The sequence below is a fragment of the Sinocyclocheilus anshuiensis genome, unplaced genomic scaffold, assembly GCF_001515605.1.
Source record: "Sinocyclocheilus anshuiensis isolate Anshui unplaced genomic scaffold, SAMN03320099.WGS_v1.1 scaffold272, whole genome shotgun sequence".
Taxonomy (NCBI): Eukaryota; Metazoa; Chordata; class Actinopteri; order Cypriniformes; family Cyprinidae; genus Sinocyclocheilus; species Sinocyclocheilus anshuiensis.
This window is the reverse complement of record NW_015554117.1, coordinates 460,225-477,501: the sequence shown is the minus strand read 5'-3', so window position 1 is coordinate 477,501 and position 17,277 is coordinate 460,225. Positions and strand designations below refer to the sequence as shown.

Here is a 17,277-nt window from a genome sequence, read left to right as displayed (position 1 = left end):
TCTTATGCTTACCAAGGCTGCATTCATTTGCACTTATCAAAAATACATTAAAACAGTAATATTGTAAAATTATTATTACAATTTAAAAAACTGTTTTTTTTCTTAAATAGAGAAAATAAAGTTTTAAAGCACCCCACGAAAACATAGAGAGAAAGATGCAAGTGACTTGGTAAGAGAAACAAGAGATTCCATGTGTATTCCAGTGGAAAAATTCATGGAATGTTTTAAAAATTAAATTGGGTGACCAGATCTGCACTATCTGTGGTGTGTTTTACATTGCGAGAGCAGAACAAAATGAAGAAGCAAAGAACCCAGTATGCAGCTAAAGCTCTTACAGCAGAAGCTCCTATGATATCAATGTCACATTAAAAATTACAAGCTTTGCAATATTTTACAATAATCCATCTCTCATCCATACAATTGGACTGGTCCCTCAAAGCTGGTACTTCAAAAACCACACAAAATGAATGCAAACATCCATCTATAATCTAGAAGAAACAGAAGACTGTGATGTCTCATGTCGATACACAACGTTTACATCATGCATCTTGAAAAAATAATTCTGCTGATTTACTGATAGCACTTAATTTTCTTCACAAAATAAATGAAGATTTTTCGGTAACGTTTTAGATTACAACCCCGCAATGTACTGCGTAAGTAAACAGAATTTACAGCGTAACTTTTTTGTAATTACAGTGTACCTCTCCGTGTAGGTATAAGGTAACAATATGCGAAGTTTGGGGAATAAAGGAGTAATAATCTGTAAAATTACAAATTATTTCTACTGTAAGTATTTTGAAACTAAGGGGTACCTATTCTAATATTACAGGGTATGTATGACCTAACAATCTTATATTCTTTGCTTTTTTCTGAACTGGCGTAATAAATTTTAATCTTTTATTAGGCTATCTGTTGCCTGTGTTGTTACTCTTGTCATATTGTGTGTGATTTTGATTTTAATTTTAAAACCCATTTTGGGTTAATTTAACCCAGCAGTAGACCTATAGTAAATTGCAAACAATATTTGAATTAAATAAAACAGTCCACCATGTTTATTGATACATTACCTGATATATAATGCATGTATGTATGACCCACTGTATAAACAATCGTTTCAGAGCAATTTGTTGTGGCCACTTACCCTGTAACTACATGGAACAAGGGGGGAACAAAGCACCACTTTAATTTACAGCCCGCAAATGTTGTATTTACCCTGTAACTACATGGAACAAGGAAGGAACAAGTTGGACTTAAACACAGAACAAGTGTATATTTGCACAGTAATTACAGAGAAAAATATTGCACTAGTTTTAATTTAATTGTTCGATGGCCAAATGAAACAGTATGTATATCAGTATGTATAGTATGTATAACATGTATCAGCTTGCACTTAATGCACTTATCAAATAACAAAAGCAGTTAAATGTCAAAGGTTTTAATGGCAACAAAAACTTACAGTAACTTACGATTTGCAAAGGACTGGAAAAAGTGGAAATGTCTTCAGAATCATTTATACATGTTAAAAAACAGGCTGAGAATTGAACAAATAGTTGTAATCTGGCTCATATGAAGACAGGAATCATGTCTTTTCTTGCTGATTAAGGCATAATACAAGAATTCTTCACCTTACAAATGGTTCTCGATGGCAAAAATGCTAAGTCACATCATATTTTGTGAGAAAGTGTGACATGGTTGAGCAAAACATGCTCTATTTTTTAATTCAGCACCCCAAAACTGGTATAAAAAAAAAAAACACAGTATTGCATTTCATTCAGCAAGTATGATGCAGGCCAGTGTTATTTTTCTAAAAATCTGTGTTTCACAGAAGAAAGAAAGTCATATATACTGGGATGGCATGAGTGTAAGTGTAATCAATGAGAGACTTTTCATTTTTGGGTGGAGTATCCCTTTAACTATTCAAGTCACTTTTTCAAACATTTGCATGCTGCAAAATTCTAAATGTCAAACAGTGGAAATGAAAAATGGGCTAATATACTTTTTTCAACTGTTTTAATATTACACTTGCAGTATATGGTCCAAAAGTATGCTTAGGACAAACTAGATGGTACATTCAACTATATATAAGCACAACTGATGTGCAAGAGTGATTCAAGCCTATTATTTAAACAGGTTAATATTAAATCTAGAAACCCAGTATTATGGTCTGGCCCACCAATAGCCTAAATGTCAAGCTACACCAATAGAACTCATTAATGTTTCAACTGTTTCTCCTAGGCATCACTGACATTAAAAAGGAGATTTTTCTCCAGAGAAAAAGACCATCACATCTTGTTTCAGAAAAGAGTTCAACAATCTCTTGTAGTCAGAAAAAACTGTGGTCAGATTTGCTCAGGTACAGTAACAGCTAATTTCATTTCGCATCATGCAGAAAATTCTAGGAGGAAGGGGATATTGAAATGAGACACACATGAGAACACCATTAGGTCTTTTGAGCCACATACCTCTGAGCATTAAAAGTTTCCTCTGGGTGTCTCTCTTACACACATAAGCACACACAAAGGCTTTAATTAAAAACAGCATAACAGAGAATGCTCACACACACACACACACACACACAACCATTAATGGCAGCAACGAAGGGTAGTGCTTAGTCAACATGAATGTTAATTAAATCTCTAATGACCCCAAACTAACGAGGACTTCAGTAACTCAATCCCTATTTCATAGGGTAAAAACACACATGAAGGGTTCTACCACGGTACCATCTCTCTTTTACCTGCCTAACTGGGTGTGTGTGTGTGCATAATATAAATGAACGCGGGTCTAAAGTGCTTCCCGTCGTAGCAGCTCCACAGGCAATGTCCTCGGGGACTTTGTAATCTCACTTGGCACCAATAACTCTGTATCTGAGGAAATTTTAGTAGGTGTGTGTATAAAGGAGTGGCTTTGTTGGATGATCAAACTGTTTTGTATAAAATGGCCACACACACACACACACACACACACACACACACACACACACACACGTTCAAGTAGAAAACGCAACATTTTTCTTTGTCAGCTACGGATCGCGTTTCACTGCGCGTCGCTGACGTGGCCGGTCTCCATTGACACTGATGCTGTTTTTGACTGACCTCTGCAGCCTGTGTTCCATTCCAAACTTTTACACTTCGACCTCTACATTTTCAGATGCACCAATCACTTTTACAGCTCTTAACTCTGACCTCTTGTGCTTTTTTGCAGAAATGACAAAGTGCCACCTCTCGCTGAGATTTTACAAGATTGCTAGGTAATCTGCAAGTGTGCACAGCATAAAGTTACAAGAGGCCATGACACACCAAGTTGACTATCAGCCGGCGGCAAATGCCAGGCTGTTGTTGAGCATCTGTCAGCTCAGTTTTAGGGCATGTTCTGCGCCGTCGGCAGTAGTCAGACACTGTTGGCAGTGCGTTTTTGGCCAATGAGTGTGTTGAATCGGCATCAGGCTGTCGGTGAGGCAGATTACTCGGATTGGCTGTTCAGGTTGGCGAACCAGTGCATGAGAAGAAAAGTGAAAGTGATGAAAGCGAGCAAATGACAAAGTAAAGAGGACACACAAAATTCAAATATTCAAAATGGTAAGGCAGTGCTTCTTTGGTAACGGTTTGTATATCAGCAGTCCTGGTTTCGGTTTCGCTTTTTGAATGACAGATTTAGACTATTACCACTCAAACATATGTTATAGTTGGCTGTTGGCTGTCATCTTCACGGTGTGTTCAAGTGCAACTTTTTAGCCCAGACGCAACGCACAGGGGTTTTCCTGCATTGAGAATATTTTGGCAGCCACCAAAGGTTTATTTGATCATTTAATGTGATTACTGGGTGATGTAGATGACTGCTGTGCTTGTGAAGGCAGTATGGAGCACGTTGATGCAGGAGTGAACGCCTTTTTTTAGCCACACTGTTTTATTCCCGCATTACTTTGATTAAACTTCTCACTTCACCTTCTTTGCCTTTGTATGAAATTACCTTCTTTAAAAATAAATATTATGCTGATCTTAAGTGGATTTGCTTTTCAAGTTAATCATAAAATATAAATCACATTCTGGCAATTAGTGCATAAGGGATAGGCTAGCATGTTAGCTTAACATTGCATTAAATCACAACTTGTTTGCTCCAAAATGAACTCTACAACATCAGTCAAGTGTTTAAAATAACCTCCTTCTCTGATCCAATGTTATAATTGAATTAGACAGAAAGTATATTATTTTATAGAATTCTATACTGTGATCAAGACGATGTTGATTAGCACTGAATTATAAATATACCGGAAAATACGCGAGATGGCTTGTGCACAGATGAACCATATATTATTGCAATGATGTTTATAGCTTTCATGTTTCATCATTCAAAACATCTCTATCTGCATTTTATTCAGTTACAGCAATAGCTGGATGTCTTAGTCCATATTTGGGATTTCCTGCAACTTTGTGGCTGCATGCAAAATCACATACTTCCCTACTATATAGTAGGTGAAAAAAAGTATGTGACAAGTGTGTCCAAATTCACAGTACTTATATGCAAAAAGTACCCAGATGACCTACTACTTCCAGCGAGATTCTGAATTGTGCATACGATGGACACTTTACCATCCCATGAGGCCATAGGAGAGTATTAGGTCACATGATAATGACAACATGGCAAATGTAGTCCGTCCACATTACAATCATACTACACACATTCATACTATATAGAATGTACTCTTTTTGCAGTCTTGAAGTAATTACTTATTCAAAAAAGTACCTACTCAAGAGTATGCCATTTTGGACGCAGCCTATGACTTCTATGAGTCTCACTTGTGGACCTTCTGTATGAATGAAACAAAAAATTACATGAGTGTTTAGCACTCCATAATGCCCCATTTTTGGTAAAAATAGAAAAAAAATACTCCTCACTCAAGAAATTTTAAGTAAACATACGATAATCCATAAGTTTTCTCCAACTGAGCACATGTTTGGACTACGAGCCCTAAGAGACGTTGTTTAGTAAAGGACTCTGATGCCAAGAGTACAGGATTTTTTTCTCAGTGAATGCATAAGAAGCTCATATTTCATTTTAAATGCATGGACTCAGTTTTTGATTTTGCATTCCTCTTGACAAAAATTAAGAAATTACTGTCACTGTAAGACATTTAAAACAAAACCGAGGGTCATAGGTGTCCCAATGCATGTTAACAGGATATGACAAACTGTTTATTTGCATTTATTACGGATTTATTGTAAGTACTGGGCACGCAGTTCACATGGTGGAGTACTTCGTACTGTGTGCATGAATTACTGTGTTCATCAGCTACATCGAAGACCATTTTTTACCCTGGAAAAACCTTATTTGTTGTCGTTTGGTGTGTCATGGCTTTTAAGCTAACAGAAAAGTCCTAACAATTACTGCAAAAAGAAATGACTTGCCGAATGATTTTTGACAAGTGTTGTACATTCATTGTGTCGACAAAAAACCCACACTTTTTTTTCCAAAAGATCTTCTTTTGTGTTGCTCTGAAGTAAAAAGGTTTCCATTTAAAACCATCCGATTAATGCTTCACTCCTCATAGTTCAATGCTTCGGGAAACATTGTCATCAATCATCTGAAAAGGCCTTTACTGCTCTACAGGGATATATGACCCTCAATTTTACAAGAAAAATGTCTTAAACACATCACTTTCTTTTACTCTAGGGAATTACAAAGCTGCCAGGGCATGATGGAACACAGCCGGACAGAAGTATGGGCGTGGTTTTGTCATCTCATTTGCATACAGTTAACCCAGACACAATAGGATTACATTCTGTCCAGCGGCACTGCACAGCAAGTGGAACCTTTAGGAAAAACGAAACACATCTGATGTATTAATCAAAACTACCTGCTCCTGCGGTTCAACTGGACACAGCACAAAGCCGAGCATGTAGAAGAACAAAAAGGCACACGTGCCATCATTTGAGAGCTTCAATACTTGTGTTTCCTTAATCATCACAGGTCAAAGTGAAGGATGCAGTCAAGGGCAACATTTATTGCATGCCCTTTGAGTATCTATATAGAGCACCAGCAAGCTCATCAACTCTATGCTAATGAGACACTGAATGTCACCTTGTTGTACACAAATACACTCTACCAAACACAAGCAAAAGCCCATAACATGTGAGGTCACGGACCAAATCTAATTGTCTGAATAAACACCAGCTCAACAATTACAATTTTAACAGCTGACTGGATTGAAAGCATGATAGAGATGAAGAATAAGAGTGAAAGGGAGTGTTTAGAGGGGAATGACAGCAACATTTCGGTCATTTCGGTCTCTCTCTTCATCCTTTTGTAGACAAGTTTTATTTGAAAGCTGGAGTGCAGGGCTGTGCTGGTAAACGGGTACATTGCCGTGGTTACCGTGGCTTTGTTAAGACAGTGATGGGATGATACCACCTGCACATTTCAAGATAAGAAAATGTCAAAAATCTCCAAAGACACAATGACATGCATAGAAAAGCACTCTCTTCCCTTGCTGCTCGCTCTCGCTTTGTCTGTTCTCCATATTACTGATGACTATTACAGAACACAGCCGACATATCAAACCCTGACCTAATAACACAGCGCTGTCGAATGGTTTGACGGACTGCCTTTTTGGAGATATTGCAGTTAAAACCTGTGTTTACCTACTCTCTCTTTTTCACTGTCTTTTTTTCTGTTCCCATTGACAGTTTTTTCTTGTGCTCTAGTGAGTAATGAAAAGCTGAAATCTAAAAAAATGCATTTTAAAACCCCATCGGCCCTTAAGACATCACGAGGACAAGAACTCCAGCATTCTGAGGTCAGATTATTAAGAAAACAAAAGAATATTTTAAAACAACCCTGTACTTTCACTGTCTTTTTTTTTTCTCTGACAATTTTTTTCCTTTCTATTTAGTTTTTTGTTTCAATTGTTCTTTGCTTATCCTTTCACTCTCTCACATCTCATTTTGTGACTGTTTTTTTCTAAATACATACCAGATTCTTTCTTTTAGAGAATGAACATGCTTTTTGAAGTGTTGTGCACTTCACAATATAAAGACATCATAGCTATGTGAAGTTTGATGTCTGTTCTCCATATTACTGATGACTATTACAGAACACAGCCGACATATCAAACCCTGACCTAATAACACAGCGCTGTCGAATGGTTTGACGGACTGCCTTTTTGGAGATATTGCAGTTAAAACCTGTGTTTACCTACTCTCTCTTTTTCACTGTCTTTTTTTCTGTTCCCATTGACAGTTTTTTCTTGTGCTCTAGTGAGTAATGAAAAGCTGAAATCTAAAAAAATGCATTTTAAAACCCCATCGGCCCTTAAGACATCACGAGGACAAGAACTCCAGCATTCTGAGGTCAGATTATTAAGAAAACAAAAGAATATTTTAAAACAACCCTGTACTTTCACTGTCTTTTTTTTTCTCTGACAATTTTTTTCCTTTCTATTTAGTTTTTTGTTTAAATTGTTCTTTGCTTATCCATTCACTCTCTCACATCTCATTTTGTGACTGTTTTTTTCTAAATACATACCAGATTCTTTCTTTTAGAGAATGAACATGCTTTGTGAAGTGTTGTACACTTCACAATATAAAGACATCATAGCTATGTGAAGTTTGAAACTGGGAAGCACTGCCAGATAATAATGAAAAAATGCAAATGAAAATCTATAATTCGAAACCTTATGGTACTTCGTATTAATGAATGAGGTACTCCAATAAAATGCTTTTTCTGAGTGGAATTAACTGTAATTGCTTTGCATTTTCTCTCACACTCACTCACACTAAAACAGCAATCACATAAGTCATAGATGCTGGTGGTAAATCTGAGCTATTGCTGTTTCAGACATGCAATTCACACCCCAGCACTCATTCTCAGGTACACACATGTGTGTGTGTGTGTGTGTGTGTGTGTGTGTGTGTGTAAATTATTGATGCACACCAAAGGATTTCGTTTTTCGCTGAATTTTAAAATTAAATACCCTAACATACATTTGTCATCTTCATAAGCATACCACAACTCTCTAGCTCACATTCACATGGTCTTCAAATGTCCGTTAAAGTATTACTGACAGACAGCCTTGAGTGCACAGTGTTATTCTCAGGCTCTAACCGTCTTTGATATCTGTGTGTTATGTAACATCCCTCTCGTGTCCATGAAACATATTGTTTAATGAACACTGAATGAATGAACAAACTAAATAATGAATGGATTCATGAGCAATGAATGACAAACAAATTAATTAATAAACAAATGTGTACAAAATAAATAAATGAAATAATTTCCACATTTTCACTCATAAAAGATGTTGAGTGTCTTAAAAGTAAGCTTGTTTTTCTTGTCTTAATTAATCAGCAGGCATATAGACACATTAGCAGGTTAATCAATTTTTATAACTGGCAAAAGATAAAAAAAAAACAATGAAATAACAGATTGTATTTGTATAAGTTTAAGAAAGGATTATAAATACAAACTAAGTTATACAGACTGATTTAAAGACAAAGAAAGGATTTAAATGATCAAATACTGAACCTCAAATGCTGTGTGTATGCAGGACAGATGATGGAAATCACTCGAATTGATTACCAATTGTCATCTTTTTGTATGAGATTTGTTTTGTCATTCATGCTCAGGCCATAGTCTGCACGTGAATGGTTTGTAACCGTGTGAATGAAGCACTAGGTTTATTCTTGAATTTCTCACTGGAACACATGCACGACAGCTGATGACAGTACTAATGACCCTCCTCTGAAACTGCAAATGAGTCATACGCGTATTATCCTAATAGCTCCTTGTCATGAGCCAGTGAATGATTCTTGTCTACTTTTAGGGGTCGTTCACAAGGGACGCGTTCTTGCGTTCTTGTTTTTTTAATCATTTTGCATTGTAGTTTAACTTTGGAAAAGGGGTCTCGGAATGCGTTTCCGTTACCATGAATGTTTTGAATGCAAGAACGGGTCATGTGCGAACATCCCCTCATCTCTCCATTAATGAATGTGGACTGAACGCGCGCACTCACTCACTCACTCACCCGCGTTTCTTAGTTTTCTATTTCTGAGCACCGAGATGATCACCAGCACGTTACCGAGCACATCCACCACGCTCGTGAAGATCAGCACACTGGCGAGCACCATGACGACCCATGCTGGCCGCGCGCCCGCTCCGCTACCCCAAGCGCGACCCTGCCCGACTTCCGTCCGGTTCCTGATGAGGGAGACATTCTCGGGCATGTCTAATGAGCTTAACCCTCTCTCACAAAAACACGCTCGGTATCTTTCTTACGAAGCCTCTGCCATCTTCACCCTCGTCAACAATGAAACGTTTCCACATTCTCAACAAGCCTTGGGGAGCTCGGTGACGCGCTTTGTTTTTGAATTCATGTGCCACATGAAACGTAAATTTTTCCACCCGGTTCTTCTCTTGATTGACGAATACGTTCAACTTCACAGTGCTCGTTCTCCCTCCTCGCCGCGCGCTCTTTTACAACTCACTCTCGGTGAGAGCGCGGCGACGCACGAGAAAGTCTCCGGTATTTCCCATTGATGACTGAAGGATCACGCTGGCGTGGGTTCACCCCTCTTCCTCTTCATCCTCATCCAATTCTTCCTCCTCTTGCCGTACAGCTTATTTACATTGACGCGTTTTAGCTGAGACGCTTCCAAAAAGCTGTCAAACGTGGGACGCGTCAACTCGCAGCTATGTCCAGTCAGTCAGACTTTATTTATTAATTAATTCACTCGGTGGCGACGGAATCCAAAGCGTGAGATCAGATGATGGGCTCCCGTTTCGGTCGAATTCCCGTCTCAGGAGTGTGTGTCGTTAAAAACGCTTATTTTTGTCTACGATGGTATTCGCGTTTGAGGGCAAGACTGTCGTTAAATGAAAGAATCCAACTTATAACAGGAGCATTTCTGAGCTGTAATTCCGTGTTTTCCCGCCTCAAAGCGACGTCCCTCGGCGACTCGGTTTCCCTCAGCGAGCAGTTTCCGGTCCACTTCTCGGACAAGTCCAGTTAAACGACAGCCGGAGAGACGTCAACTTCGACCCGACCCGCACGGCCGGTCTCTAGCGCTCTCCTCATTGAGGACCGAAATCCGCGAGCGCGCGCCACCGCTGTTTACAGCTGCCCCGTTCACACGCTCTGGGAGCCTCCGCGTGCGTCTGAACTTGAACTGAGAGCGCGCAGGTGCACGTGAGGGCGTCCTGCCACAACGGGGTTGAATTAAAAGGCCTTGCAGCGTTTTCTCCCTGATTGCCTGGTACCGAGCCGAGCGATACTTTAAAGTCAGCTTCCACAACCATCACCAAACACCAAGAATTTATTTAAATACATTATATCAAACAAAACCTGTAGTAAAATTACTACAGAGCAAATAAAAATGTCTCTTAAACATATCGCCTTTTTAAAATTATTAAATGCCATTGTAAGGAGCAGTGAACTCCAGATGTGAAAATGACAAAATTAATCAAGAACGTCATTTATGACCCATAATTGGTGGATGATGGGTCTAACTTGCTTAAAATATATAAATACCTGTATGCAATCTAATGAGAAAAATAAAATACAACAACATCTAACTAAACTTAGTATTAGCGAAATAAACATAAAAATATGTTGTTCCAATATTCCCAAACATCAGTGCATGCTGGGAGTTAAAGCCCTGCCCCCAGTGCTTTAGACATCATTGCAGTTTTTCTGTGTTGCCAATGGAGACAAGACGCTGTGGTGGTGATTAAACGATTAAAGCTAATTTTGTATACTATAACGTACAGGGTCCTGCAAGAAAAAGACAAGACCCGCAAATCCGTGGCCACAGAACAGCAAAACATGAACGTATGTGCAAAGTCTCTCGCTAAGCGTTTTGCTCCCGTAGAAAAACATAAACACTTAACATGGCTTAATGTATTAAAGGAGGAAAACGCTTAATGACTTTGTGCATTGCGTTCATATTCTGCTGTTCTGTGGCGACGGATTTGCGGGTCTTGTCTTTTTCTTGAGGGACCCTGTTATTGTACTAAATACTTATACTTGTATAGTACAAAATTAGTTTTAATAAGTATTGCTTTTTATTTCTCCCCTTTCCTACTACTTGTTTCGCTTCTGTTTCAGTTTTTATAATTTGTATTTTATATAAATTTTATATTTTTACTATGTGTAAGTAAGTTGTTGTTTTTCGATTGCAAGTGACATTGTAGTTTAGTTTCTTTTGTCTTGTCTTCACCACCTGGCTACTGTTGTAAAATGTTGAGAGATTCAAACAAAAAGTAATCAATAAATAGAACAAAATTAAAAAAAAATAAAGACTGCAAGTGACGTCGCTAGTGGAAGTGCAAGTGTCTGAGAGTGCAGGTGCGAGGCTGCAGCCAGACCCTTCTCGTTTTTCTAGCCATAAATCATTCACTTTGACGGGATGAAGAATCTGAGTGACATGCAAAGTGATCAGTCACAGTTATATGTGCCATAGGGGTGGGTTCATCTACAATAAATTAATGTTAATAATAGCATGTGTGGGGGGAAATAAATAACCTAGTATAGCAATCTCAGATTGTACAAAAACACAGGCAGAAAATGTTGAGTGACAGAAAATACAGTAAATTGAGACTATTTTACATAATTCAGAAAATAAAGCAGAATATTCAGTTCTGCTCAGTTCTTATCTCTTCCTCAAAAATGCTTGTGTATCTACATATATATTGTAGACTTTTTTGTTTCAAGATGGATTTAGAAAAAATAGTGCTTAGAAGTCAGCCAATCAGATTAGAGTTTACTAGGTCGAGAAAGTGCCATCCAGTATTGTTTGCAACACGCATCAGACGGTGAGTGAACGGACTGTAGGTGGTCCGTGGGCATACCGCCTGAAGCATTGTTTAAAACTGCGATTACACATACTTTTAAACAACACTGAATATAATAGATTCATGAAGCAACCTATTCAAAAGCTTATCCCACCCTGGCAACCACCTCACTACTCACTCCCCCCCCCAACAGTCTGTCCCATCCTGAGAGTCCCCATGACCTAGCTTAGAGCTGGAGTCGGGCCTGCTAAAAATGAGCTATGGCTCTTGAAGAGCTCATAACCACTTGCCAGTGAAGGATGGCTAAAAATCCCATTTTCGAAAACTACAATGTTTTCTTATTTCCTATGGTTTAAAATTAGTTTTTAAGAGGAGATGTGTCCTTGCCAGTGATCAAATGAAACCTATGCCACTGGATTTGATTAACCTGACCTTTTCCTGGCTTCTAACAGTTAAAAGTTTTTTTTTTTTTTTTTTCATCGAGCCTGTCCTATTTCTATGGTGCAGACGGATAGCAGCTGAAATGAAAGAGGGTGGAGAAGTTTAACACAGGGAGCCACTCCAAAGAAAAGTTACCCGCTAGGTCACAATTCATTTAAGGTCACAACCATTGCAGAGAGTGCATGTCTGACAGCAGTGTGACGGGGCGGGGTCCCGTGCCACTCCTGAGGATGCTACCACCTGAGTCAGAAAGGAAGATTTTCCAAGCTTAACACAGCTTCACCTTGTGAATTTCCTTGCAGCCTGGGAAAAGGGGTTCCAGCATATCATTAACTATGACTCAATTAAACCATGGATATGGATAAATCATGGATACACTGAAATAAATTTAGCCCTGTGAGGTTTGAATGAATCTTTCCACAGTGTTAGAAATACATCAAACCTTTGCGCTCAGGATGAAAGAGCGATGTATGGATTGCCATAATTACATGCATGCATATATTTGTGTGTGTTTAAAAGTTAAAGGACAAATAAAGATTAGATAGATAGACACATATGTAGTTGTTTTTTTGGTGTTTGGCTTAGTGTTATGTTAGAATCATTATTATACTCATACCTTTTGTTCTTTAATATTTTGAATTGTTTTTAGCTTTATTTTTTGTTTTTCTTTTAAATGTTAAGTTTTGACATTTTTGTTGTATGCATTTGTCATTTTTATTTAATTTCTTTATTTTTAAAATGTGTATAGGTAGTATTTATAAAGTTTTAGCTTTTAGTTTTGGATCTGTTTTTAGTTGTTTTAATACTACAATTGATTGCTTCTGTTGTCCTCATTTGTAAGTCGCTTTGGATAAAAGCCTCTAATAAATGACTAAATAAATAAATAAAATAAATAATCATTAAATCACCACCACAGCGTCTTGTCTCCATTGGCAACACGCACGATTTGTGTCGATTGCAAGTGACGTCGCAGGTAGCGGAGAGTGCAAGTGGCGATTGCAAGTGACATTGTAGTTTAGTTTCTTTTGTCTTGTCTTCACCACCTGGCTACTGTTGTAAAATGTTGAGAGATTCAAACAAAAAGTAATCAATAAATAGAACAAAATTAAAAAAAAATAAAGACTGCAAGTGACGTCGCTAGCCGAAGTGCAAGTGTCTGAGAGTGCAGGTGCGAGGCTGCAGCCAGACCCTTCTCGTTTTTCTAGCCATAAATCATTCACTTTGACGGGATGAAGAATCTGAGTGACATGCAAAGTGATCAGTCACAGTTATATGTGCCATAGGGGTGGGTTCATCTACAATAAATTAATGTTAATAATAGCATGTGTGGGGGGAAATAAATAACCTAGTATAGCAATCTCAGATTGTACAAAAACACAGGCAGAAAATGTTGAGTGACAGAAAATACAGTAAATTGAGACTATTTTACATAATTCAGAAAATAAAGCAGAATATTCAGTTCTGCTCAGTTCTTATCTCTTCCTCAAAAATGCTTGTGTATCTACATATATATTGTAGACTTTTTTGTTTCAAGATGGATTTAGAAAAAATAGTGCTTAGAAGTCAGCCAATCAGATTAGAGTTTACTAGGTCGAGAAAGTGCCATCCAGTATTGTTTGCAACACGCATCAGACGGTGAGTGAACGGACTGTAGGTGGTCCGTGGGCATACCGCCTGAAGCATTGTTTAAAACTGCGATTACACATACTTTTAAACAACACTGAATATAATAGATTCATGAAGCAACCTATTCAAAAGCTTATCCCACCCTGGCAACCACCTCACTACTCACTCCCCCCCCCAACAGTCTGTCCCATCCTGAGAGTCCCCATGACCTAGCTTAGAGCTGGAGTCGGGCCTGCTAAAAATGAGCTATGGCTCTTGAAGAGCTCATAACCACTTGCCAGTGAAGGATGGCTAAAAATCCCATTTTCGAAAACTACAATGTTTTCTTATTTCCTATGGTTTAAAATTAGTTTTTAAGAGGAGATGTGTCCTTGCCAGTGATCAAATGAAACCTATGCCACTGGATTTGATTAACCTGACCTTTTCCTGGCTTCTAACAGTTAAAATTTTTTTTTTTTTTTTTTTCATCGAGCCTGTCCTATTTCTATGGTGCAGACGGATAGCAGCTGAAATGAAAGAGGGTGGAGAAGTTTAACACAGGGAGCCACTCCAAAGAAAAGTTACCCGCTAGGTCACAATTCATTTAAGGTCACAACCATTGCAGAGAGTGCATGTCTGACAGCAGTGTGACGGGGCGGGGTCCCGTGCCACTCCTGAGGATGCTACCACCTGAGTCAGAAAGGAAGATTTTCCAAGCTTAACACAGCTTCACCTTGTGAATTTCCTTGCAGCCTGGGAAAAGGGGTTCCAGCATATCATTAACTATGACTCAATTAAACCATGGATATGGATAAATCATGGATACACTGAAATAAATTTAGCCCTGTGAGGTTTGAATGAATCTTTCCACAGTGTTAGAAATACATCAAACCTTTGCGCTCAGGATGAAAGAGCGATGTATGGATTGCCATAATTACATGCATGCATATATTTGTGTGTGTTTAAAAGTTAAAGGACAAATAAAGATTAGATAGATAGATAGATAGATATATGGATAGATAGATAGATAGACAGTTAGATAGATAGATAGATTTAGTGTTTGAATGATTATTTTTTGAACACCCATGACACCACCGCTGAGAATAAAGGAGGCGTTTACCGTGTGGAAACCATGGCTGGCTGCGACTCTTCGGTCGGGTGTGTGCGTCGGTATACGGGCGGATTGTTTGAGCGCGCGCGGCTCGTTTGGAGAATTGGAGAATCAGGTTATGTAAGCGGGCGTCTGGTTTCTCCGGGACAGACAGACAGACAGACAGACAGAGAAGAGAGAGAGAGAAAGAGAGAGAGAGAGAGAGAGAGAGGTGTACATCTCTCTTTCTTAGATGTAAAACTACAGGAAACCCTCCCGAAACCGGCGGTGCTTTTCACTGTCTATGTGTTTTATTTTTAATTCATACGGCATGTGAAAGAATTCACATGCGTGTCTGTGCTAGAGTGGTGTGAGTGGGTGAGTTAAGGTTTTGTGCAGTTCTGAGACTGGTTAATGAGTAAAATGATTGGTTTCTCCCTCTCTACCCTTACTCACATTGGAAGAACAACGTACAGCGGCTTCAAAAGTCACACAAATGTAAACCGTAGCCTATATCGCGTACAATAGGCTACACTGTAAAAAAAAATCCGTAAAATTTACGGTAAAAAACCGGCAGCTGTGGTTGCCGGAATTTGACCGTAAAAAATACGGTAGCAACGTTTTAGGTTTTAACTTAAATTTACAGTTAAATACCGTAATTTCATTAACTGATATAATGTTAATATACCAACCTACTGAAGTACTGAAATCTGTTTTGTACCTTTGTAATACACTGATAACCACCAAATGCAGGTGGTGATGAGAAAGTCACATGATGAACCAAAGCCCATCACAAGCAGCTTTTAAATAATAACATATATAGAAGGTGCACAGTGTCATTCACACAAACACTAAACACCATCATGGTAACACACATGAAACTGAAATAATGCAATAAACATTCATTTAACAACATTAGGTGTAACACACAACCCTAATATACAAAACTGATAAGAAACAACTAAGAAGAAACATAGTTATTTCAACAAAAAAACATCAAATTTGAAATATAACGCAGGGAATTCTGGGGCATGTCAATTTACGGTTATTCACTGTAAATTATACAGTCTTTTTCACTTCCAAAAACGGTATACTACCGTATAATGTCCAATACATGTAATGTCCAATACGGTTTTTCACCGTATTTAGTAGGGGAAATTACCGTTAACCATTTAACAGGTTTTTACTGTAGCATTTTTACAGTCTTTTACTGTTAAATTCACGGTCATTTTTTACAGTGTACACTCACTGTAAAACGATAGCCTATACAGCAAGTCTCAACTGTCTGATTTTATTATTTAGTCTCAAAATGTGACTATTATTACCGCCTAGCTCTTTATATAAAGTTGGTCGGATACATAGCCTGTATGTCCAACTTTATGGCATAAGGCGATATAGATAGCCTACTGCATATATGTCTCCACCACTTTCCAGTGCTGCGCTCGTTGTCTTCTAGTCTTCCGTTTGTATTTCCACAGCATGAAGGTAAAGACCTACGAATATATGAATGAGCCGCTCGTTTTAAAATCTTCCCGGTCTACTGACATTTGTTATTATGACATCCACTTCGAACATTACAATGCGCATGATAACTTCTGTTAAAACTACAATGAGTAAATCCACTTCACCAGCTAATTAGCAACAGTGATGCTAGAGCTACACAAATAATTACGCCCAAATAATTTTGTTCAAAGACAAAATTCTAAAGATGGCTGTGTGCTTGTTTCTCGATTACTATATTACAAACATTAACACCATGATTTTCTGTAAATCTGCTATTATCTGGTGCTTATTATCAAATAGCCTACCAATTCATGTGGTGCATAATTTGAAGAAATACATCTAAATTGTGATATAAATTACTTCTAAATTATGATGTAATTTTTTTTTATAACATTATAAGTGGAGACAGCAAAAGCGTCTCAAAAAAAAAAAAAGCTCTCAGCTAGGAGATTTCAGCAGAGCACCTGGTGTTTTCAGCTGGCTAAAAACGCTTTGGGGGACACACGGCCTTGTGGTGTGTGCACACCAAAAGCGAAGCATCGCGTTACTCGCTTTAGATTACTCTTGGGATATTTTTCGCGTCACTTGTCCAAATAAAAACATAATAACGCTCTCCTCCATTTTCTGATACAACCGGTCGTCTCAAACCGGATGTATCAATAAGCTCTTCACTGATTGGCTTGCGCGACAACGCATCATGCAAATTTCCCACTCCAGATTACATTTTTCTACTTGAGGCGAATATCACGTGGGAATCGCGTCGCCCAATTCACGTCATTTACATTGCCCTGTGCAAATTTGTATCTATTTGCGTCTTTGCATTGACTTTGTATGTTGTCTACTCGCCCAAATAA

The 17,277-nt window shown here is 38.3% G+C and overlaps 1 protein-coding gene across 1 annotated transcript in view; it reads right to left on the bottom strand.

The window, feature by feature from the left end:
- The window catches only part of LOC107669925 (melatonin receptor type 1B-A-like), a 15,672-nt gene extending 5,914 nt beyond the window's left edge, over positions 1-9,758 (bottom strand). The window contains exon 1 of the mRNA XM_016462358.1: positions 9,020-9,758. Within this exon, the coding sequence (XP_016317844.1) occupies positions 9,020-9,218 (199 nt within the window). The 5' untranslated portion in view covers positions 9,219-9,758. The remainder of the gene's footprint in view (positions 1-9,019) is intronic.
- Positions 9,759-17,277: the final 7,519 nt, after the last annotated feature.